Source organism: Cygnus atratus, chromosome 2 (assembly GCF_013377495.2).
Source record: "Cygnus atratus isolate AKBS03 ecotype Queensland, Australia chromosome 2, CAtr_DNAZoo_HiC_assembly, whole genome shotgun sequence".
NCBI lineage: Eukaryota > Metazoa > Chordata > Aves > Anseriformes > Anatidae > Cygnus > Cygnus atratus.
Window position 1 is genome coordinate 3,260,438 of NC_066363.1, and position 25,041 is coordinate 3,285,478.

A 25,041-nucleotide genomic window follows, 5' to 3' on the forward strand; every position below is an offset into this window, starting at 1 on the left:
GCCCTTTTCGGGACAACACGGGCATGTCAGTCCCCTCTGGTTCCCCCCGAGGGGCTGCCAACCCTACGGGGAGGGGAAGCTTGGTAGAGTAACGTGGGCTTTCCTGGCATGGCAAGAAGTTGGAGGACGGGACGTCATTGGGCTGACCAGGGTCTAATCCTTGGGATGAGACCCAACAGCTCCCAGCCTGGAGCTCCCCCATGGGTCAGGGGTTTATTCGAATTGTTAAGGCACTATTCTGGGCTGATTCTGCCGAGAACGGGCTGCGTCCCGCTCCTCCATCCCGGAGCCACCCTCCCACTGGTCCCGAGGCCATCTGAGCTCCTCCAAAGCCACCCTGCAAACTCCAAAAGCCGGCTCTCACTGGGACCAGAAGAAACCCCCCAAAATCACAAAACCAAAGGGACAGCTGGCTGCCGATGCCCCAAGACACAGCACCGGTGTTTGTGCTTTTGCCTATCGGGGAGGAAAACCTGTGTTGGGGCAGGAAGACAAGGCGAGGGCTGCTGATGGCTCTCCAATGGGGACATCTACTCGCCACAGGCCACCGGGGCCGGCGGGAAGCTCTTGCACGGTGCCCACCTCAACTCTCGGGGAAAGGGCCTGATTAAAGACCAGCTTTACAGTACAGGGATTCAAGCACCACTAGCTAGATTTCTGCTTATAAATACGGAAGTGCTGGCACCCCGGATGGCGCAGCATCATGTTCCTCCGTGCCCCACAGCCCTCTTGGCATGGAGATGAAGCCGATGCGCGGGGAAGGGGCAAGCCGGGGAGGGTCGGGATGAGCAGCCCAGCTGGGGACGGAGCCGATGGAACCTGCACGTCGGCATCCATCCCCTCGCTGGGTCAAATCACCATCTCTCGGTGGGAAAAGTCCCTTTGGGAGAGGCTTCCCTTCCCTGTTTTCCCGATGACAGGGATTGCTGGTGGAAGACTGCAACAGGGGCTGACGGCTGGGACAAAACGGAGAGCGATGCCTTTTATCTGCACCTTTACGGACGGTTACCCCCCAAGCATCCACGCTCCTCAGGGGCTTCCCCCAGCTCCCCCTCTCCACAAAAAGAAAAAAAAAAAAAAAAAAAAAAAAAGGCTTTACAGGCGAGAAAATGAAAAAAAAAAAAAAAAAAAAAAAAAAAAAAACCAAAACAACCCCAAAATGAGGAGGAAGGGGGGTAGAGAGCAAGCAAAGCCATGGCTCCCCGGGCATTTCCGAAGGGCAGAGCAGTCTGTGCAGGGCGTGGGGGGGCACCTAGTTGTTATTGGAATTTATCCTCCCCGCAGGGAACAGGGGAGGTGGTGGCGGTAGGTGAGGAGGAGGAGGGAGGCTCTGTGGGAGGGGATGAAGCAGTGGCAGCGGGGAGATGCCGGGGCCGGGGGGCAGCGGGGCCGGGCTGGCGGCGGGCTGGGGGGCGGCCGTGTCCGAAGCCAAGGGGTTGCTGACGCGGAAACATTTCTCCTTGTGGGCTTTGAGCATGTTGGAGAAGCGGAAGCGCTGGCCGCAGACGTCGCAGGGGTAGGGCTTCTCGCCCGTGTGGGTCCGGCGGTGCCGCTTCATGTTGGGGCGGCTGGTGAAGCTCTTCCCGCAGATCTCGCAGATGTAGGGCTTCTCGCCTGCGTTGGGGGGCACGGGTGAGAAGCGGCGGCCGGATCTTTCCCCCCAATCTCCATCTGTGCCACCCACACCCCATTGCTCCCCATCCCACAAGCCAGGAGCTCTCTCTCACCTGTGTGTGTCTTCATGTGCTCGTCGAAGTACTGCTTCATGTTGAAGTCCTTGCCGCACCACTGGCACATGAACTGCTTGTGCCCGATGTGGATGCTCATGTGGGAGCGCAGCTGGTACTTGTACTGGAAGCGCTCGTTGCAGTTCTGCAGGGCGAGGACGAGCGGACAATGAGTGCTTCGAACACCCCCGCGTCCTGTCCCACCCCTGCCCAATCGGCAGCGTGGGCGAGCAGCACAAAAATCAAAATTTTCCGCCTAAAATAGTGCCAAAAAATGACTTCCCAGGGAAGGGACCTTACCTCGCATTTGAATGGCTTCTCCCCCGAGTGCTGCAGCGAATGGACCTTGAGGGACATGCTGCGCTTGAAGGACTTCCCGCAGGTCTCGCAGGTGAAGGGCATGTCCTTGGTGTGAGCTGGAGCGAAGGCGAGCAGCGTCACATGCCCTCCCCATGCATCCACCTCCAACAGTCCCGTGACAGCTCCCAAAATCCCACAACTGGTGCCCAACCACGGCCAACCCAAAAACATCTTGAGAAGATGCACGGCAGCACCGTGCCACCCATGAACACATCTTGGGGCTCACCAACAGCCCCCTGTCCTTCAGATCTCTCCTTAAAACAACCCAGTGTGGGACACCCCCCTCGCTGCCTGCAAAAAAATCCCTTTTTTGGTCCTTTCTGGCGCCTGGAGCAGCAGCCAGCCTGAGGGATGTGACTGCCGCTGCCATGTGCAGTTTGCTTTTCAAAGCCCAGCGCTGGCGCAGGCTCATCCTCTTTTACAAGGGAAGGATGGTTACACTTCAAACCCTCCTTTGATCACTTCTGAAGTCTTTTTTTTTTTTTCTGGTTAAATAAAATAAATGAGATTCCCCGGTGCCGTGCCTGCTCTGCAGCAGAGAACTGCTCCAAAAGCAAGCTGTACAGAGCAGACACACTCTCAGCATTAACTACCTGGCACCGCAGGATAAAAAAAGGCAAGTCTCAATGCCTCTGTTTGCCGTTAGAAAGCTCACCAAGAGTTAGCCCAGCCCTAAATTCCCAACACGGCAGAAATAGAAAAACGCCCTTCATCATGGGAATGCCAGACGAGCACCCTAACGAGATCTCCCACAGCCCCAGCACCTCCCGCACTCACCAACCATGTGTTTGCGCACGTGGGCCATGGTGTAGAACTTCTTCTCGCAGATCTCACAGGAGAACTTCTTCTCGGCGTAGCCGTGGACGATCTTGTTGTGCTCATGGAGCGACCAGAGCTTCTTGAAGCCCTTCCCGCACGTCACGCACTGCAACGAGAGAGGGGCTGGGCAGGGAGGCAGGGGAACGTCCCGAGGCATGGCCGCATTTGAGGTTTTGCTTCATTGAAAGACAACATTATCAACAAAACCTAAAGCCAATATAACAACACCAAGTCTGCTGCAGACCTCGTCGGTCAAAAATCTCCAAAACTCAAATTTCTATCCATCGGATGGAGAAGGGGGCGATGCCTTTCCGAGGGAGACAATGGGTGGAGAAGACTCCCATACCCATTGCCTCCTGCACCAGGGGCTCATTCCTAGTTGGGCCTTTCATGCTTGCACACAATGAAGACCTTATATCCAAAAAAAACCCACTATCTCAGCATTAGGAGGCTGCAAGGGATATGGGAGAAAAGAGAGACCCAAGACAGGGCAGAATGACTTCAGTCCTTGGCAGGTATTCTGGATACTTTAGCACTAACTGAGTTTTCTGAAAATCCCCCAAATTCAATTAATATCCATAAACTGTGAAAATATCTATTAATCCCCACAATTCTGTTAACACCCATTAATTCAGATAACAGTCATTAATGGACCAAAGCAGACCCCAAAACCCGTCCACTTACACAACACAATGTCACGCCGTGACGTTTTTAAGCACGTGCAAAGTCTCCCCCTTAAAGTTATGGTAGAGATTCCTTCCAGCTCCACCAAGTTTGATGTTTCTCAGAAAACTGCCAGAAAAAGCTGTAACCTTGGCTGCCACGACTTGTTTTTTCACCTCTGGCACGGGCTGCAGTTGTCTTTTCACCACATGCCCATGGCTACCACACGAGCTCAGCTCACATCCCCGTACGAGGGAGGGCTGGGAATTGCCTAAATCAGGGCAAAACTGTTTACTGAGCCTCAATGGACATGGATACTCATCCTCCTCTTGTCCAACCAGGACCAGAGTCTCTTCAGCTCGCCGGTGTGTTGAGAAAAATAATTAATTGATGCCTAGGAGCCATCTGGCAACAGCACGGCCAAGCAAACCCCTGGGGGTTCACGGCGGGGCCTGAAGAAGCGCAGACAACGCGGCCTCGACCTCCTCCTCCCACCCCGAGGAGCTCATTGATGGGCTTCATCCAAATTTTGCACTCTATGAGGCTGCAGAACCGTGGAAAATACACTGTTATGTCATGTAGTCACAGTGTCTCTATTTATATTTAGGTGCCTGGGAGGCACGACGAGGGTCACAGAGGCATTCCCAGCGCTCGCCTTCCTCATCTTGGCAGGCCTGAACTTCAGCACGAGCAGTCCTCTGAGCTTTGCCGTTTCTAAGTAAATATTTCTACAGATCGGAACAGTTTTATCTCTGCTCTAAGAGATGTTTCAGGACAACTTCCACATTCCTCCACTTAAAAAGGAAAAGGCTGCAGGGAAATATTAAAATTAAAGAGAGAGAGAAAGCGGGAGATGAAGGAAAGCCCCCGGCTGCCACCGAGCTGCCTTGAGGGCAGAGCCCTGCACCCTCAGGCAAAAGACAAGGCAAATAAGATCAATTCTGGCAAGTTAAGAGGAAAACCACACTGGAGACAGCCAAAAGAGATTCTGAGATCCAATGTGACAAAGCGAAGGCTGAATCCTTTTTCAGGTGGCCGGAAAGCTGCTACGGAGCCTGCAGGGCCATGGCTGGTGATGGGCAACGTTCACAGGGAGCAAAGTTCATGGGTGAGATTTGGGGACTAGTCAGCAAAAGAGAGCACCTGACACGGATGGGATAAGAGGAAAAGTCCCTCCACAGATGTGGTTAAAAACAAGAAATAAAACCTGTCCGGTATAGGTATAGAGTTGAAAAAAAAATCTCATTTCCATCCAGAAACAATTCCACAGTGTATTAATAAAGTTATTCAATATTATCGGAGTAAATTGAGTGAATTTGTCTTGTATTTATAAAATTAAAAATACTTCACTAAGTAAAAGGTAATGAGCCAAGCTTTCCACTGAGGGCAGTCACCACGGGGGCAGCCGCAGTTCCCCCTATTCTGAAATGACCTGGAAAAGGGATAAAAAGGGGAGAGGAAAAAAAAGCAATGAGGTGGAGGATGATAGCCCCATGTCATCCAGCAGGAAAGCAGAAGAGCATGAAGCAACGCTCTGGGAAAACCCACTTTGAATTGCCTTACGACAGGCTCTGAACCAGCCACAAGCCCGCAGGCAGGGGGTGTTGGAGATGCTCTCACTGGTCCCGGGCCAGTGAACACAAACGCATCCAAAAAAAGCATCCTCAGCCCCATGAATTTCTCAGAAAGACACCCCAAATGGCTCCATCACCCATTTTATTTGGGATATAAGCCTTAAAGGACTTCAGCAGCATCTGGGCCATGTTCCCTTCCCCCAGTAGGGCTGCAGGACCATTTAAAATCCCACTATTTGATGGGAAGGATGATGTGCAAAGCCCTACAGAAGACATGATTTATATTATTTGTAGCAGTGGCGTTGTGCAAAACTGCTCCTTAGGGATCAGAAGAGGAGTTGGAGGGCTCTGCAGGAATGTGTAATTTTGCTGCTCAACTGGGACACCTATCTACCCTCCCCAAATTGCACTGATTTAATGGAGGTGATTTGCACACGCAGACGAAGATCCCGTTAGCTCTAGGTGAAGGACACGCCATGCCTGAGCCACGCGCAGATGTCAAGTGGGTTCAGAAATTTCCTAATACGCGAGCTAACGAGCACAAAAGGCAGATTACAATTACTTCAACTCATGTCAGCAGTTCTTTGAATTAAGCTAAATTGCTTTAAGCCTGGGTGGAACCGGCTGGAGTGCGTCTCCATTAGGGGCTCGCAATGTTTTATGCGGATTAACTGAATAAACCCAAAGAAAAATTACTCCCCTGAAGTTACACCCCATTTCCACCCAGCTGGCCAGGGGAAACCACAGTCCTCCAGCACTAATCCACCAGTCCCATGCCACTGTGGGAACCCCCAAGCCTAAATACGAGTCATGGGAGAAGCAAGGGTCCCTCCTGTCCGCTATGTGCCATCAGCAAGGTCAAAAGTATTGGAGGTCAAGTATTTAAAAAAAAAAAAGTATTTAAAAGGTCAAAAGAGCAGGAGCCCATCCCAGGGTGTAGGTGGGTGGGATGTTCTCCATGCTAGGTGGGCTGTCCCATCGTGGTGGGATGTACTTTCCCTAGCGGGATGTCCCCTCCGTGGTGGGATGTCCATCCCTGTGGTGGGATGACACCCCATGGTGGGATGTCCCCTCTTGTGGTGGGATGTCCATCCCTGCAGTGGGATGTCCCACAGTGGTGGGATGTCCTTCCCCTAGCGGGATGTCCCCCCATGGTGGGATATCCATCCCCGTGGTGGGATGCCCATCGTAGTGGGATGCCCTTCCCCTAGCGGGATGTCCCCCCCATGGTGGGATGTGTCCCCCCCCCCCCCCCCCCCCCAGTGGGATGGCGCCAGGTTGGCTCACCTGGATGTTCTTCTCGCAGTCGGTCTGGTGGTGCAGCAGCAGCTCGCTCTCGAGGAGGAAGCGTTTGCCGCACTTGTCGCAGATCTGCATGCGGCTGTGCGTGACGTTCATGTGCTTCTCCAGGTACCAGCGGTTGTTGAAGACTCGGGGGCACTTCTTGCACGGGTAGTGCTGCTTCTCCTCCAGTTTCACCTTTTGGCCCAGCCCGTCCTGCTCCTTCTTCCTCTTCCTCCCTCGCTGCCCTTCCTCTTCCTCCTCCTCCTCCTCTTCTGCCTTGGCCATCTCCTGCGACCTGGTGGCCATGGTGGATTTGGTGGCCTTGGATGCTCGGCTACCCCTGCGGGGCTGCCCGCTCTTTTCTCTTTTCACCTCCGACGCATCTTCATCGTCATCTTCGTCCTCCTCTTCTTCTGTCGTCTCCTCCAGGTCTTCCTCCTCACTGTGCTCCTCCTCTTCCTCCTCCCCCACCTCCGCGTCCTCCTCCTCTTCCTCCTCCTCCTCCCCTTCCTCGTTCTCCTCCTCCCCGTCCTCCTCCGTGTCGCGCCCGTCGCCATCGGGCCGCCCCATCACGGCCGCCTCGCTGGCGGCCGCCTTCCCCTCCATCCCCTTGGAGACGTTGAGGGTCTGGTTGTTGAGGTTCACCTCCACGATGATCTGCTCCCGGTTGTAGGAGCCCTGGCTGTCCAGGTCCTCCTCAGATTCCTCACCCTCCATCTTACAGACAGCGCCGGGGCCGCCATCCTTCTCCTCCTTGTAGTACTGCTTGGCCGGCCCCGCGGGGAGTGTCCCACCACCCGCCCCGTCCTCCACCCGCACCGAGTAGGGGTCGTTGCCTTCCCGGGCGTAGATTTTGGGGTGGGGGGCGTCCACCTCCTGCTTGATCTCGCAGTAGTAGGGCGGGGGGCCGGCGCAGCCCTCGGCGGGCAGGGCCATGTCGGCGGCCAGGCTGAGCGAGCGCGTGTCGAGGAGGTCCTGGCAGGAGGAGGCGATGTTGTTCATCTGCAGCACGGCGGCCGCGTTCAGCACGTCCTGCACATTGCAGGAGTTGACGAGGAGTTTGGAGGTGTAGATGAAGTTGAGGATCTGCTGGAGGCCCTGGGAGGTGAGGGCCTCCAGCGAGAGCTCCACGCGCTGCAGCTGCTTGTTTTGGGTGAAGAGGGAGTGGAAGAACTGGCTGTAGGCCGCCAGGACCCCCTTGTGCGCCGGGAAGATGCTCTTGTGCTGCACCAGCACGATGTCCACGTCGCACAGGTCCGGCTGAAAGAGGCGCTGCTCGTTCAGTCTGTCCATCAAACACGTGAAGTGGAGGGCTACATCCTCCACCAGGGAGTACTCGGCCGAAGGGTAGTCAGTCGTCTTTTCGACTATCAGCTGTGGGGAGGAAGGAAATAAAAGTGTTCACGAAGGCTCTTTCCTCAGGAAAAAAAACTGCCCAGCCATGCCACCCATCCCTGTCCACGTGTCCCATGTCAGAGGCCAGCTGAGAAGCTCCACCACCAGGCTAAACTTGCCTTCACCAACCAAGAAGCTCCACCACCAGGCCCAGCTTGAAGACGCCAACCAAAAAACTTGGGAGTTACCACACAGGAAGCCCCACCACCGGGCCCAACCACGCCGTTCCACCACCCATCTGAGTCCATCAGACTCAACCAAGGAGGAGAAAACTCACCGCAAGGGCAGGCTGAAGCTACACAAGCCCTTGCCAACAGCCCTTCAACGTGGGCAGGAGGCAGCCTGACCACCCCACCACCACGTGGGGGTGGCCAAAGCACGACTCAGCCCTCCATGCCCATGGACAGAAGATGCAGCACAGGAGAGGGGACACTTCCAGATGTCCTCAACCTCCTGAATCAGATGGGGTTCCCCGGAGGGGATGTTCACCAACTTTAGGCGCTGGCTGAGATGTATCCCTCCTAGCTAGGAAGAAATTAGGACTTGAAACCTCTCCACTTCCACAACATTATTGCATAAAATCCACCAAATGTGGGGTTTTTGTCCAGAAAGCAGCCCCTGGGCTGTATCTCCTCCTCTTCCTCCCTGTCGCATGAGGTCAGGGCAGATGCAGACGAACCCAGTGGCTCTTCCACCACCTCACCCTACTCCACCCCGAGCAAAATCCCAGTCAAGCACGCATCCCTTGAAAGAAATTACCGAATTACACTACATGCTCTGGCTCGCGTTGGCAGTTACTTTAGCAGGACTCACCAGGATAACCTACACATTTTTTTTTCTCCCTTTTTTGCCTGTCTGTTCCTTTTAATTGCCCGGGGAAAGGCAGCACCTGATAAAACTCAAGTCTGGGAGCTGCAGCCCTAGGCCGGGAGATGCTGCAAACACCACTGCTGGTGCTGCCTGGTATTTATTTCAACCCACAAACATTTTCCACAGCACAGACCCCCCAGGACCCTCATCCCCTGTCCCACGGGGACCCCAGCTTTTCTTCCCTCTGCTCCCTTCTTGCTTTCTATGCCAAGCACCCAAGAAGACCTGCGCGGACGGATCCGGATCCAGCCCCGTGGACGCGCCCGGTCCCGCCGCAGGGATGCGGTGCAGTGATGGAGGCAGAGGGGCAGCTTCATCCTGCACCTCCTGCTCCATGGGACTTCCTCGGCTGACACTTATTTCTGGGACAAACGGCAGTTCTTGATCAACAGACGGATTCCAGCAAGACGCACTTTGTTTGTCCTTTTTTTTTGTGAGCCAAAGGCGAAAGCGCATGAAGAAAAACTGCTTGAACAATAAAAAATGGGTGTTTTCTTTGTTTTCTCAACAAACAAACAACATCCCTCCTCCTCCCTGCTAAAATTTTTCATTTTCTCGGAATTTCTGCTCCGCAACCCCCCAGCGGCTCCCCGGCCCCGGCGCGGGTCAGCCCCAGCAAGCGCTCACGCCCTGGGGAAAAGGAGGAAAAATGCAGCTCCGCAGCCTGGAGCGGGGCAAGGAGGTGGGAAAATGAGGATTTGTGGGTGTATCTGGGACAAAATGATGCATCCCAGATGGAACAGCCATCCGTCCGTCCCCCCACCCGTCTGTCTGTCCCCCCATCCATCCGTCCGTCCCCGTTTTCCAACCCCAACGACGCGCCGACGAGAGGAATTTGGATGGCCAAAAGATGATATAACAAAAATCACCACGAATGTCGAAGAAACAGCAAGCTCTCAACCGAGCACTTTGCTGCTTGCCAGGGACTCTCCCGCCTTGATCTTGCTCCAAAAACCCCTAAATTCAGGTTTTCCCTCCAGCATCCACGACGCCGGTGTGCACCTCACCTGGCTCCCGACACAGGATGCCACGAGGCCGGCAGAGGTGCGCGGGCGGAGAAATGGGGGCAATTCAGGGGAAATTGGGCCCTCTGGACGGCGTCGCAGCCCAGCCTGGAAAACAAAAGCTGGCTTTTTGCTCCGGATCGAGGCGTTTTTGGCAAAAGGGGGCTGACCCCTCACCCAGCGCCGGGTCCTGCCAGGCGGCTCTAATCAGTCCCAGCAGCGGCGAGGACAATGCGTGTCTTGGCCGCGGCCCGCCGGTGACTTCAGCCCGGGCCTGTCAGCAGGAGGGTTTTTGCTCTTTATTGCTCTCAGATGCTTTCGTGCTCTCGCCCAGAGCCGGCGCCCCAGCCAAGCCCCGAGCCGCGGCATCGAGGCGCCCGCGGGGGTCACATCCCCGCCTCGTCCCCAAACATCCCCCTGGGGCCACACAGACACAAGGGAGGCGATCCCACAGCCCCTTCCCACGGGCTGATTGCAAATACACGTATCTGTTTTCATTAAAAACCCCACTTTTGCCATCACTGCCTTGGCTCGATGGCGGCTCGGCGTTTAGCCTCGCAAGAGGCCCAACGTGGTGCCACGTGGTGGGAGCGAGCCCCACGCTGCGTCGCCAACCCCATATCCCGATTCTGGGTGCCCCCCATCCCCTAGGACACTTGCACCCTCTTCCCAAACCCAACCGGGGCTAACACCAAACCACCTGGCGCTGCCACCGAGCCCCGGCACTGAGCAAAGCCCCATCAGGATTATTCGAAAGCGGCGTGGCCACGAAATCCCCACCCCGCCGGGCCAGCCGGCGCCTGCAGCCAGCCCCCCCGCGCGGACGCTTCCCTCCGGCTCTATTTTAAGAGCATTTCCAACCATCGCTGCCAAAGCCCCGGCCCGAAACAGCCCGTGGGGAGGATGCTGGGGGCGAGCGGGGGGCCCGCCGCGCGTAGGCTTTATGATGGCGACGGATTTTTTTTTATTATTATTATTTTTTTTTTTTTGTGCGCACAAGCCCCCGTTTCCTTCCTTCCCCTTCAAAGCAAACTCGCTGCTGCCCCTTGGCTGGACGCAGGAGCCAGGATGCGAGCAGGAGATAAGGGCGAGGTGGGAACTGCAGATGCTGATGCTCGCTGGACCGCGGGGAGCCAAAATTTGGCCACCATGAGGAAGCAAGAACCACAGAGGCACTGGGGTTATTTAAATACCCCCCTTGCACGCACGCACCGCAGCGCAAAAGGTGGCTGTGAGACTAATTCGGGAATTTCCTTAACGTTTTTCAGCCCCCTGAAAATCCCCCAAACTCAGCTCTCCCGTGAAAACCTGCAGCCTGCTTCTGGGTATCATTTGCACCCGCCGAAGCGTTTAACGTTGACCTTAAGTATTAAATTGCACGTAGGAAAAGTGCTTTAATAAGGAGCTCAGGACGCCGTTTATACTTGCTCATCAAAAAATAAATATATATATAAAGACCTGTCCTATTTTCAGTTTGGACAACGCTGCATTTTGGGGAGAAAGCGCTTCGCTGGATCCCTACGTAATGGCACGCTCAGACTTCTGCTCAAGGAAGGAAGAGCATTAAGCCCATATTTCTGCAGAATTCAAATGACACAAAGGCACGGCGCTAAATCAGTGCTGACCCAGGTGCCAGCGCTTTGGGGTTCGATCCCCGAGATTCACCCTCAAATTCCAGCACCCTCGGAGGGGATCTGCAGCCTCTCCTCGTAGGTTTGAGGCCAGGTAGTTAAATACGACGAGACGATCCTGGCAACAAAGCCACCCTAGGACGAGCAGCCGAAAAATAACAAGAAATACCACCAAAAACTCAAGGAACACCCCCAGAACGCCCCCAGAAGCCATTAAACATCACCAAAAAAAACCAAGAAGCCACCAGATTTCGGACCGCGGCCATGCACGGAAGCCCGGCGATGGGACAGGCTCTCCCCACTGCGCCGCCCCCTCGCCTGTCCCCTACCTCCAGCAGGGCTCCAGCTCCTCCCGATGCCGTTCCTGCCCAATTTTTTGGATAAACGGGGGCGGAAAGCTGCCGGAGCGTCGCTCCCGCTGCGTGCCCTCCCAGAGCGGGACCTCGCCGGGAGCTGCTGCGAGGAGGGGAGGGGGGGGGGGTTAGGATTTCACTAGGACGTCCGGAAAAACAAGCAGGAAGGGAAAACAATAGCTCGGCCGTGCTGCCGGCGGGCAGAGCCCCAGCGGCCGCCTCGCAGCGCCCACCGCCGGCATCCCGCCCGCGGGGTGCTGCGGGGCCACGAGGTGGGCACGGTCCCAAACCACCGACGGCCTTCACGTCACCGTCCCTTCCCTAGGTTGTGTTTTCCCTAAGATGTGAAGGATGCTGGGAACGGTGGAGATGCTCGAGGCCACCCCGAGTAGAGCCAGACGGAAGGCAGAGGTGTTGGTAGGGGTCGCTGGGCTCGCCTGGTTGGATACAGGACGATTTTTGGCTGGGCGAGGATGTTCGGCAACGGCAGGTCCCGACCCATGGCTTCAGGAGATGCGTGCGGGTGGGGGAGCGATGTTCCCAGTGCCTGTCCCACCTCGGGGTGTCAGACACCCCAAAAAACACCTCCGTGCCACCCCAAGAGCCAACAAAGAAGCGTATTAGCCCACGCTGGTGACAGCCGGATGCTTTTGGGGCTTATTTTCCCCTCCCTTCGGTTGCTTTTCCCCTCAAACTCATCACTTTGGTTCAAAGACGATTTCCAGGGAGCAGCCTGGAGGGCAGCAGAACCAGTCCTGGAGCAAGGATCGGGGACGGATCCTTCCCCCATCCCCGGGGCTGGGCCTCGCACAGAGGCCGGGTTGAGGGGCCCCGGCGCAGGGGAGCAGGAGCCGCTGCTTAAGGGCTGGTTGCGCTTGTGCTTTTGTATTAAAAAGAAATAAATAAATAAACTAAAAATTATTTTTTTTTCAACCCTCCCGGCGTCCTTCTGCTTTTCTTTCGCGCACGGAGCTGCAAAGCCACAGCGATGCTTTGTAAGGGCGGACGGACGGACAGACCATCGGCCCCAGCAAACCGGTGAAACCAAACCATGGGGGTGATGCTGGGGGGGACCCCACAGAGGAGCAGAGATGTGGGGTCCCCCAGGCACCCGCTGCTTGCAAATCAGAGCCAAAAGCATCTCGGTGCTGCAGGGGGGGCCCCTTGGCAGGGAGGACACGCTCCGTGCCACCAAGCGCGAGCCCCCCGGGTGGCTGGGGGGGAGGATTAGGGGACCCCAAATAGGAAGAGGAGGGTGTGGGGGACACACGGACACGCAAAGCTGCCGCCTGCCTCCCTCCCCAGCCCGAGAAAAACAAGCGGAGGGAAGATGAAGGGAGGAAACGAGGACAAACCCCAGCACTAACCTCCCCGGCCGGGCTGCCGGCCAAGCGGCTGCGCCAGGGGCCGGATCCAGCCGCTGCCCAGCCCCGGCGCGAGGTGCTGGCACGAGCGGGACCGCGGCACGCATCGCCCTGCAGCGCCGTGCACCGGGGTCACGGGGACGGGGAGCAGGCGAGCATCCCCCCTACGGGACCCCCATGGATGTCCCCACGCGTCCCAGCCCCAGAATTGGCGGAGAAGAGGTCGAAATCTCCGCAGAAATCAGGCACCACGCGGGCTCCGTGGAATGAAGGGGCAGCGGGTGGCAATGTCACCCTGCCCGCGCCACACCGGGGGGTGCCACCGAGGGTCCCCGACCCTCGCAGGTGGGAGCTGAGGACCGCAGGTGCCCCCGCGTCCCCGCATCGCGGCGGCAGTTTCTCCCTCGACACCTCCGAGGTTCGCCTCGCACCCCGATCGGCCCCGGCGGTTCTGGGATTCGCTCTCCTGCGGCTAAAAACACGGCGCTCCCCGAGCCCGACTCCAGACCACAAAATTGCCGGCGTGGTTAAAGGTTGAGCGCAGCCCTTCCCAGAGCTCAGCCCCGAACCCGGCCTCAACAACTGGGCCTCCTCCGCTCCCTCCATCCTCCCTGCCCGGCCGGGGAGGCCAACGGGCTGACGCGAGGCCCCCCGTGCTCCCCAGCGGTGCCAACGCCTGCGGTCCTTCCCCGCGTCCGAACTCGGGATGAGGTGGTTGGTGCGGTGGGGACATGGGGACGAGGCCCCCACGTGTCCCCGACAGGAGGATGGAAGGGAACAGGGTGGGGGACGCCTTGCCAGCGGGGGCCGGATCCTGCACTGGGTCGATGGCAGCGCTGTCGGTGCTGAGCCCATCCTCAGCTTGTCCCCAGCTTCGCTGGTGGGGACACTGGGGACAGCCAGGATGCAAACAGCAGCGAGGGGACCTACGGATGCTCTGTATTTCTTCTTTTTGGGGGGGGGGGGGGGGCAAAGCAAACGTAACAGCATTGAAGCCAAAATAAATACAAATAAATAAAATCTTGGACTCTGCCTCCACGCAGAGAGCTGTCGGGCCCAGGCACCGCCACGTCCCCGTGTGAGGGGCTGTGCGCCCCAGCTTTGTGCCCCTTTTCCTCCAGAAGATCCACGGAGGAGCTGGTCCCGCACCTGACACGCAGCCAGCCTCTACCCCGGCCTCCTGCCTCCGTTGAGGCTCCCACAGCACCGAGGCTGGGTGAGATGGGGGGTCTGGGGGTCCCCCCCCAGCTCTCACCGCTGCTCGCCCCGGCAATTCGAGCCCAAACCCTAACGCAGCACCTCGGGTCGGGAGCGAAAATAAGAATAACCGAGCAGCCTCCTTCCAACAAGGAGGATTTTTCCTCTGCCGAGCACGTTCCCCTCCAGCTCGACGTGAAGAAAAATTTCAGGCCCCCAACTTCTCGCCCTCCCCACCCAGCTGGGCTCCGGCATCTCCATCCCCATCTGCGCCGCCGGGGACCACCGAAACCTCCCAGACTCATCCCGGGGGACACAGGCACGGTTTTGGGGCCCGATTTGATGCCAACGGGGTTTTCACGAGCGCAAGGCCGGCTCCGGCATCCCCCCGCCGGCGCTTCCCTCGCCGCGTCCCAAAAGCCGCCCGGGTGACCCCGGCTGTTAGGACGGGCAGGGAGCCAGGGCACGGGGGCAACCCCACAGCCGCTCGCTTTTGGGGACGGCGAGGTCGCCGGGCGCATCCCGAGGGATTTCCCCACCCCCCGAATCCAGCTCAAGGCCTGCTCGCTGCCCCTACCCCAAAAAGAAAACCACCGCTGGCGAAAATAGGTCACCGCCACGCACCTCCGCGCCGCGTTCCTATTATCATCGCTATTCATTATTTTTATTTATTTATTTTTAACGGCACGGAAATGGGGGTTTTGCCAGGGTGCCGCGAGGGGGGGGGGAGAAAGGGGGGGGCAGCCCTGCAGCAGCTCCCCATGGGGTGAGGCCGGGGGAGGGGGGGAGGGGGGGGTGGCCGCTGGGTGCCCCCCACCCGCAGCGGGGGCTCGGCAACATGAAGGAGTCATCCGGGAACCCAAAGCGCCGAGGGAGCCCCGGGCCTCTCAGCGCCGCGGGATCCTCCGGCCTGGGAGGGCTCCCAAACTTTCCCAGTTGCCCCCCATTTTGCCCAGTACCCCCCCCCCCCCCCCCCAGCCCCCAGCCCCAGCTCCCCCCCCTACACACACCCAAGCAGGGCGAGCGGCCTCCCCCCGGCCCATGGGTGCCGGGCCTCACCCCGGGGGGGGGGGGGTGCAGCCTCCCTGCCTCCCCCACCCCCCCAACCCTCAGGGCACCCCCATGCAAACGGGGGCCTGGGTGTGATGCGGGGGGGGGGGGGGGGGTGTTAATTAATTATTATTATTAATTATCCCGCGATTAAAGCCAAACGCAGACCATTTCCGCGCTGCGCTCCAGGGAGGGGGGGGGGGCTCCTCCATGCAGCAGCAGCCTCCCCCCCCCCCCAAAAAATAAAAATAAAACCCCCCAAAAGGAGCTCCCCCGGCCCATTTCGGGGGGGTGCAAAGGGGGCCCGCTGCTTGCGGCCCCCCCTTCGCCCCGTGCCCCAACCCCCCCCCAAAGGGGATGCAGCAGCCCCCAGCTCGCCCTTGGAGCCCCCCCGGGCCCCCCCCCCCCCAGCCTCCGCCGGGGCAAGTTGCGGGAGGGCCTCTGCGAAGCAACCGAGGGGGGAGAAAGGGGGGGGGGGGGGGGGAAGGAAAAGGGGGGGCCGGAAAAAAAAAAATAAAGGGGGGGGGAAGGAAGGGGGGGGGGCGCAGGCTCTACCATTTTGATGCAAAGGTCTCCGCGCAAAGGAGTCCCGGTCCTCCTCCGCTTGCCTGGGGTTTGTGCTCTCCATGAAAAAAAAGGAGCTGGTGGGTTGGGTGGGTTGCTGGCTTGGTGGCTTTTTTTTTTTTTTTCTTTGCCCTTTTTTTTTTTCTCTGCCTTTTTTTTTCTTTGCTTTTTTATTGCCTTTTTTTTTTTCCTTCGCTTTTTTTCCCTTTTCCTTTTTTTCTCTGCCTTTTTTCTCTGCTTTTTTTTTCCTCTGCTTTTTTTTTTTTCTCCGCCTTTTTTCCCTGCCTTTTTTTTTTTTCCTTTTTTTTTTTTTCCTGCCTTTTTTTTTTTTTTTTTTTAGTTTTTTTTGCTCTTTCCCCTTTTCGGAGGGAGGAGGGAATCACCGCGCTGCCAGCCCTGCTCGCATCCCCCTTCCCCTCATTTATCGTTTCTCCTTTTTTCCCGCTTTCTTTTTTTTCTCCCCCCCGCCTTTTTTTTTTCTCGCCCCTTTTGCTCTCCCCCCCTTTCCTCTCCTCTTCCTCTCCTCCCTCGCTCCTTCACCTCATCCTGCCCATCGCCATGTTAGCCCCTTTTGGGAAGAACGGAGGAATGCGGAGCGGCGGCGGCTCCGGCTGCCAAGAGCCCTTGGGCCGCTGATTGGAGCCGCAGCATCAGCTGGGGCCGCCGCTGCCCCCCCTTAAAGGGACAGGCCCCCGCCGCCATACAGCCCCCCCGGGACCCCCCCCCCCGTTCCTGTCACCCCCCTCGACCCCCCAGGATCCTCCCCTGACCCCCCTCTTTCCCCCCCCTACCCCCCGTGGGGAGACCCCACCAAGCACCGCGAGCATCCCGGAGGGGGAAACTGAGGCACCGTGGAGGGGTCCGGCCTCAAAAGATTTAAAAAAAAAAATATATATATATATATATAAAAAGAGGGTTTTGGGTTGTGAAAGGGTGAGTTGGGGACGTGTGGGGGGTCAGCAAGCTCAGTTTTATTAAAAAAAAAATAAAAATAAAATAGGGGGGGGGAATGGGGGTGTGGAGAGCTCTCCAGCCAGCGTGGAAATGCAACAGGGATCCTCCGGGTGTGGAGAGGGGTCTGGGGTCGGGGGGGGGTTTAAGGTGCTTTTGGGTTTTTAAGGTGCTTTTTAGGAGTGGGGGGGTCACGGGTGGGGAGTGGCATGCCCCCCATGTGTGCCAAGCGGGGTTTTGCTCTTTTGCCCCTAGACCTGCATGGGTCCCCCTGTACCCCCACCCTGGTCCCCCCACCCCACAACACCGCCATGGGGGCAGCAGCGGACCCCCAAGGCTCCCCTCCGAGCCCCCTCAGGGTGACCCCAAACCCCCTGGGCTGCTGTGCCTCCATCCCACGTCCGCAGCCCCTTTCCCCCCGTCCCACCCCGCAGGCGGCAATGCCGTAACGTCTTGCACTTGTCTGGGCTGCACTCGGGTTGCCGTGCGCCGTAACTTGTTCCAGATGTGTTCGGCTCCGTGCGCAACGTCGCCGCGGCCACGTCCCGCCTGCGCTCGGCTTCCTGGGTTTATTTTGTTCGTTTTTGGTTTTAATTCCCCCCCGTCTTGCTTTCAGCTCTGCTCTATAGGAAAAAAATCCCATTGGAAGCAAGCAGAGCTTTCCCCCTATCAAAAAGCTTTTCCTGGGATGAAAGCATGGCCTGGATGGCGTGTCCCCTAACCTGGCTGCATTTCCAAAAGCTCCACCAGCTGCTGGGGGACACGTGGTGGCCATACAAAGCCCTGGAGTGGTGTTGGTGGGCTTCTTACGGGGTTCCTGCCCTTTTGGGGGATGCTGAGCCAACCCCTCACCTGGGCTCCTTGCCTTTGCCAGCTGTGGGTTTTCCTCCATGGTGTGGGAGAAGCTGTGCCCATGGTGGCCATGGCCACCAACGCAAGGGGATGTGTCCTCTGGGCACCACCAGCGACACTTTTGGGTGAAAAACTGTCGTATGAGAGCAACGTTCCTAAAAGATGAAGCACGCCTGGTTCCGTTGGCCAACGCTGCCCTACGTGGGGTTTGGTGGAGCAACTTCCCAGCTCTGCCCACAGAGCCCAGCCAGCCCAGTGGGGTGGTTTTGTGGCATGGCAGAGGTGATTCCATCGGGTTTGGTGGCAATGCGGGACGGGGAGCGTGAGGGGAAGGCTGTGGTTGTCCTCGTGGTGCGTGGGCATCCTCTGAACCCGCTCACAGCGCTTCTTCTGCTCCTCATCCTCAAGGCAGGAGACACCTCCGGGTGGATTTAGGCAGACAGGGGGCCCTGCACCACGCCTGGTCTCTCTCCTGGGGGCTTTTTTCCCTCATGGTCATCTGCCGGGGTCTCTGAAGGGGTAGCTCCATGCTCGTGGTGGAAGGATCTGGAAGGTGTGGAGGCATCAGGGCCTTGTGCGCACCCTCACTGACCAACGTAAGGGTAGCGGGGCCTAGCACACCACAGAGGCACCCCAGCCCCAGGGTCACTTCAGCTGCCGCTGGGACATGGGTGCAGTGGCAGAAGGGAAGCCCTGGAGGTGTTGGTGGGTGAGGAGCAGAGGCAGGGGGGTGCTGGTGACATGGCAGCAGCCTTGGGTCCCAGCCCACCTCGAGGCAGCATGGTGCCCGCGAGGGGACATCTCCTGCTGCTCCCACTCTTCATTTTTTGCACTGGGCCATGAGATGGCAACCAAGTGACCCCATAAGGTCATCACAAATCTTAAATGAAGGCCCAGGCACAGCAACAGGATGCAGGATAGAGGCCAGGGGGATACAGGACTGAGGCCGGGGGAATACAGGATGGTGGCCAGGGGGATACAAGATGGAGGCCTGGGGGATGCGGGATGGAGGCTGGGGGTGTATTGCCGGCTCAGCAACCGGGTTCCACTCAGCAGCTGATTTTCTGGGCAGGCACCACGCAGATTATGGAAAAGAAGGGATCAAATCAGGCCAAGAGAGAGAGAAGAAAAAAAAAATAGGGAAAGCAAGAACATTCCTGGAGGCTCTCTGGCCTCTCTCCCTGTAGCCTCCAGAGAGGAGGAGGAGGAGAGGGATGAAACAAAAGGCACGAGAGGAGAAGGAGCCGAGGAGGCGCTCGGGTGAGGATGGCGGGGCTCGAAGCACCGCGGCGGGACACGGCCGGAGAGGCCGGGAGGCCCCGGGGGTCGCACCGAAAGCGCTGCCCTTTTATGGCCCTTTTATGGAGGGCCGCGGCGCGGATCCTGCCCTACTAAGGGAAAACGTCGCCCGCTTCGGCGCTCGCAACGAGAACACCCACAGCGAGCAGATGAGCTCTCACAGGACGGCTGAAATACGGCCGCTTCGCGTTGACCCCAATTCTTCCTTTTTTTTTTTTTTTTCCTGACTCCAAACTGGATTAAAAAAATAATAATAAAATTATTTAAGTGGTTGCAGGTGACGGAACGGCACCGGATCAGGTTCACCAAGGCCACCCGGAGCTGCGGTCCGAGGCGGGGAGGAGGTCGGCACCCGGCCCCAAAACACTGCAGGGTTGGCCCCAAAATGCTGTGGGGTTGGCCCCAAAACGCTGTAGGGTTCACCCCGCTGAGTGCATTCCACCTCAGCCCACCCCTCACACTTATTTTCCTTTCGGGGGGTGAGGATCCCACCCCGAAGGCCTTTTCTCCTGGGCTGGCAGGGATGCGAAGGGGACTGCAGGCACCCTCCCGCACCCCATCGCTCCCCCCCGCAGGGAGCTGCTGCAGCCAGCCACAGCCAGGGCTCGGCTCCCAGAGGAGCTGTTATTGGATTGCAGGCCCTGTTTTCTACAAATTCCGTAATAATTAGGTTTGCTTTTTATACGCCACGATGCCAGCATGAGGAAGTTTACTTAAAACCCTTGAATGATGAGAAGACCGAAATATTAAAGGAAAAATTGCTCAGAGGAGGAAGGGGGAGGAACCCCCCCCTCCCCCCCGCTTCCAGATTTCCTGAAAAACATTTAGCTTGTTTTACCCCTGGAAAAATAATTGTGGAGTCACCGATTTGCTTTTTGTGCTGATTCAAGGTGCTGCTGAAAGCAGAGGGTTTTCCACCTTACTTCTTTTCCTCTGCTCCCTCCGCAGCTCTGGGGGCAGCCCCAGGCCCGGGTTTGGGGTTTTTCCAGGTGGGTGACACAAAAGTGCCGCAAGGGGCAGGAATGGGGCCCAGCGGTCATCCCCCTGCTTCTTGAGCTGCTCCTGCTCGTCCCTGGGGTGTTACAGCAGAGGGACAGAGCATCACTGGGTCAGGTATTGGGGGGAAAAAAGCTCTTTTGAGTGTCGCTCAGCTGCAGGTTTAAAGATCAAGGCCTCTGCTCTGGGTGCATCGAGCCGAGCCGAGCTGTCCTCGCTGCTGGTGTGTTGGAGGAGCTCTCTCCATTAACAACTCGACTTGGCAGTTTTGACATTTTGGGGGAAGAAATATTTGTTTTCTCCCACCAGACTTGTCTCCAGCCAGTTTTGGCTACTACTTCCCTGCACGAACAACTCCTGCTGCATTCAGGGCGCCAGCCAAATGTGAATTCAACAAAACTTTGCCTTTTTTTCCATGGAAATGTATGTGGATTCTATGCTCTAGGTGGGACAACCACAGGATTTTATAAATATTTGTTGTTTTTAACACCCTTGAGAAGACTTTTAAAGAAAACAAGTTGCTGCAGGACAAGATCGAAGGCCCCTTTATTGCTCAGTAGCTGGATAAAAGTCGGCAAGCAGAAGGCAGGGCTCGGTGGCCACTTTTCAGGATGGAGAAGCCTTGGCCGGCACCAAGTCTGGGGTTCTTCACCATCCTCATCAGCAACCCGGTGGGCGAGGAGCACAGCCACAGCTCATGCTTGCAGGGGAGCCCTCCCGGTGTCCCCAAATGCCACATGGATGGTGAGCAACCCCACAAGGACCCCAATAAATGCAAAAGCAGATACAAAAGTTTCAAATGAATTTTGGTACAGGAATGCATACGGTAAAGCATCAGGAGGAAAAAAGTCCAGACCACGCTGATGTGATGCCTTGGAGCTGGCAGCTACAGCTGAAATCCCAGTTGCCACCTCAATGTGTGGCCAAGGTGTGCTTTAGGTGGCAGGTTGCCACAGGAGCTAGAAATGTTCGTGGGCTCAAAAAAGGGCTGGAGAAATGCTCAGGCCATCAGTATGCTTGCAGATCCCAGAGGGAATGGGCAGGCTGCTCCTCGTTGGTGCCTGCAATGTGAGGATTGCTGCTGGGGGAGTAGGGGTGCATGAGCTGCAGATATTGCCTGGCCTGCTCTCTTGAAGAATCGTCTCCTCCTGTTGCTGCTGGAAGCAGACTACTGGGATGGATAAAACATTAGCCAAAATCAGAAGGGCACATCTGGATGGAGAAGGGAACTACGGGGTTCTCCCAACTCACCGAACCATCCAGGCTGGAAAAGACCAAAATCACCACGTCCAGCCAGATGCAGGCAGATGACTTCTTAGCCCAGCTAGACCCCATCAAGTCCTACCAATGAGCCTGAGTCCTCATCCCACCCCCTACCAAAATGCACACGAAGCGGCTCCGGCACCGCGCCGCGCACACTCAAGGACTGAACTTCCACAAAGCTCGGACACGCGCCGTGAAGGTGACTTTCCGTCCATCCATCACCCGGAAACCTGGCGAGGAAAGTCACCTCCAGCACCGGCGTTGCTTGTCGAGGAGCCAGGTGTGAGAGCTGTGCGGGTCTTCCCAGCACGGGGCTGGCGGCTCAAAGGCATCTTCACACCGCGAAGGACGAGAGGCGGCATTTCATTAGGCAGGAAGTTAGCAACCGACACCTTGATTGAAATAATTAGCAAGATTAAGAACTACAGGAAATAGCCAGAGCTGCATTTATAAGTCAAGAGCATCTCCAGGGAGCCGGGAAAACTTCGCCCCGGGTTGGAGTCTGTGCTGGGGAAGCGAAGGGCTGCGGGATGCTGCGTGCCAAAAATGAGCCCTGCCTTGGCTGGGCTGCCTGCTGGCCCCTTCTGAGCATGCCGGTCTCCAAGCACACTCTAATTTTTACCTATTTCTTAAGAGCAGATCCTTACTTGTCCCTTAGATGGACATTTGTGCCCTCGGGACACCCCACCTGGTGCCCAAGGCCAGGCTGGATGGGGCTGTGGGCTCCTGGGCTGGTGGCAGGGGGCCCTGCCCATGGCTGGGCTCAGGGCTGGGGGTTCTGGGGTCAGGACTGGGGTGGGTTTTGGGGTCCCTTCCCCCCCAAAGCACCCTAAGGTTATGGGACCTCGGTTAGAGAGCGCTTTTCAGGACTGCCGGGGGAATGCTGACGCTTGGCGGAGCGGCAAAGCAGGTACATGCGAGGTGTGTTCATTTCTAAGTAGTTTTGGTCCCCTGTGGCTCAAATGGAATGGAATCCATGGGGAATTTTTCCATCCCGTTAGGGCTACAGATTGGGAATGAGAAAGACGAGCTCGGAGGCCAGAAGCCATCTCGTTCAGTAAATACTTGTGCAGAGAAACCGGGCACGAACAGGGAAAACCAGCGAGCGTCCCTCCCTCGCTGACACCGATGGCCGTGGGAGACAGTCCCCCCCGACAAAAACTTCTGGGGTGAGGAAGAGGAACATGAAGTACGTGAACACTTCTATGTTAATGCTAAAAGAAGCAGTACGAGCTGTCGGACTGTGCACGGACGCTCAGCTTTCCAAAGCTGAAGGAGCCGAGAGGCAGCGTCCAAGCGTGACCGGCAGGCACCGGGCACCTCGGGGCGACGTTTCGCAAGCTCCAGCAGCCCCGGCTCAGGTCAGACAAGCTCGAGCCAGAGCCGAGTTTCAGCTCGTTATTACGAAGTGGAATGAAGCCCCAGAGCAACTCATCAAAAACCGTGCCCAGATTTGGCACGGGGGAGTTAAAACCGAGGGGAGCGCCGCTCGCGAGGCCGCGCTGCTGCCACCGGAGGGGTGGCAGGGACCCGGTGACGTGGAGCTGGAGGGAAACGTTGCTGGAGGAGTTATTTACACTTCGCCATGAAACCGGAGAGATACACAGCCCCGGAGTCCCCAGGGAGCCGTCCCAGGCCTGGTACTGCTCAAAATATTTTTTTAATAATTACTTGCATGAATAGCGAATTCGCTTATTACAGCTGCAAACGATAGCGAGCCGGGAGGGACTTCCAGTACCGGGGAGGATGGGCTGAGACTTCAAAACGAGCTTTGACACATTAGAGAAACGGCTTGGGGAAAAAAAAAAAAATAGGCTGCAATTCAGTGGAAACAAAGGAAAAAGTTGGTGCTTGTGTAAGGCCGGGGCACAAAGCTGCGGGAGCAGAGCGGGGCAGGGCTGGCACAACACTTCCCAAAAGATCATTTTCTCTTCTTCTCTGACCTCGGGAAGTAGTGGTGATGGGCTCCAGCAGCAGCAAAAGAGCTTCAGACATCAGAAAATACATTTATTTATTTATTTTTTTAAACAGGAGTTCAAGGAAGTGCTGGTTTTGGCACTGCAGCTGCCGAAACCCAGCGTTAGCCCATTTTACAGACAGGTTGGATGGGAACTTGCGTGATTTACCCCAGAAAGGGGGGGGGCAGGAGGAGACATCCCACAGCAGGAGAGGGCCCTGGGGCTAGGAGCTCAGACACCCCCCTTTCCAGCAGGGCGGTTGTTTAATGCTATGGCTGGGGATGGAAAACAAGAGTGGGATGCGTGCAGCTTGCTGCAGGAGGTGTAGAGGAACCCTGTCACTCAAGCAGATCAAAACAAGCTGGATTTTCATGCTTGGCATAGCTAAAGCTGGTTGAGTAGTTTTTATTTATTTATTTTTACTTCTTGGCTTCGTTTCTCCCTTAGTTTAAGCAATTGCTCACTACTTCTCCCCAAACCAGAGCCAAGCACACTCATAACGTTACCAAAACTGCACATTATAGCATAGAGAATGAATTTTTCCCCTTGCTGTGTTTTCTTTAGACGGTGGAAACCGTCACCAGAGGAGGCTGCAGACCTCAAAGCACAAGGGGACAACAGGGACAGAAAACGCACACGTGTATTACATGTATTACACATGCTACGTGTCATTATGTATTACGTAAAACACCGGTATTACAACTCTTGCAAAAGCCAGGGGACTTTACTGAAGGATTCCATTTTTTCCTGGTTCTTTTTTTTTTCTCCTGGTGCACCTGCAGCTCGGTTATCACCACGGCCACATCCAGGCCCTCAGCTCTTTCAGGCCACAGCCGGCGAGGTGGTGAAACACCAGCGGCCTCCCCCCACGGAGCTGCCTCTGATCTCAGCTGGTACGGGATCACTGATTAAAAAAAAGCTTTCATCGTGCCAGGTATGGCAGTATTTCTGCCGGGCCCCTCCCAAAAGGGCAGGACGTTTCTCCTGGAAGCAGCCCCTTAACCCCTCTCCCGTTTCCGAGGACCTTCCAAATCGTCCTCCAGCTCCCTGCTGGCCTCCACTGTGCTCCGGGGAGCATCCGTGGGGAACGCTCCCTCTCCACGTCAGCCCCTTGGTGGAGTACGGAGAGTTGTTTTCTCGGGCAGCACCGTGCTCTTTCAAGGGCACACTCACATCACAGCAAGCAGCAATTAATGCCAAATTAATGACGCCCCCCCCCCCCAGTCTTCGTGCCTCTGCTGCAATTGTGAAATATTGCTTCCATTAAAAACAAACCGAAAAATAAATCACAGGCTGGTTTCGTGCGTGCAGTCCCATCACAGAGGGCCAGGCAGACCTTATTAAATCCGTGGTCGGGTCCCTTTAACGGTTTAGGGTTTTTAACAGTTTTGCCTTCCCACAGTCAGGCTGCTAGAGCATTTCAAAACCAGGGAAAACCATGACTGTTTCACAACCGTACGGGGAAAAAAAAAAAATGTATTTATATGGATGTTAAGTAGAGGTGGAGCCTGCAGAGCTTTATCTCCTCGTGATTTAAATCCCAGGCAGCGCTGGGTTTGGAAATTACACCAGCTGGATCACAGAGTGCAGCTCAAGGTCATCTAAACACTGCGCTCAGCTCCCAACTGTAAGCGTGATCATCACGAACCACCAAAGCCATCGAGAGAAATTTAATCCACCGCCAGATACTTGGAGATCTTCAGAAAGAGCACTTTAAATGCTTCTTACCCTCGAGTGCGACGACACAAATAACCCTTGTTTAAAAGTGATACGGGAGCAGGAACGAAGGCTCTCTGCGTGTAGATAGGGTAGGAAAGCTGCATTTATGCTGGGGCTCTGTAAATGCATGCTTTGTGCAAACCAATTC

The 25,041-nt window shown here is 56.6% G+C and overlaps 1 protein-coding gene across 1 annotated transcript; it reads right to left on the reverse strand.

The window, feature by feature from the left end:
• Positions 1-1,252: 1,252 nt before the first annotated feature.
• ZBTB47 (zinc finger and BTB domain containing 47) lies at positions 1,253-16,473 on the reverse strand. The gene is made up of 6 exons (XM_035554380.2): positions 15,847-16,473; positions 6,431-7,801; positions 2,865-3,012; positions 2,028-2,143; positions 1,728-1,872; positions 1,253-1,614 (listed from the first exon to the last, which is right to left on the reverse strand). The coding sequence occupies exons 1-6, from the start codon at positions 15,847-15,849 to the stop codon at positions 1,253-1,255; spliced, it is 2,145 nt and encodes a 714-aa protein (XP_035410273.1). The 5' UTR covers positions 15,850-16,473.
• Positions 16,474-25,041: the final 8,568 nt, after the last annotated feature.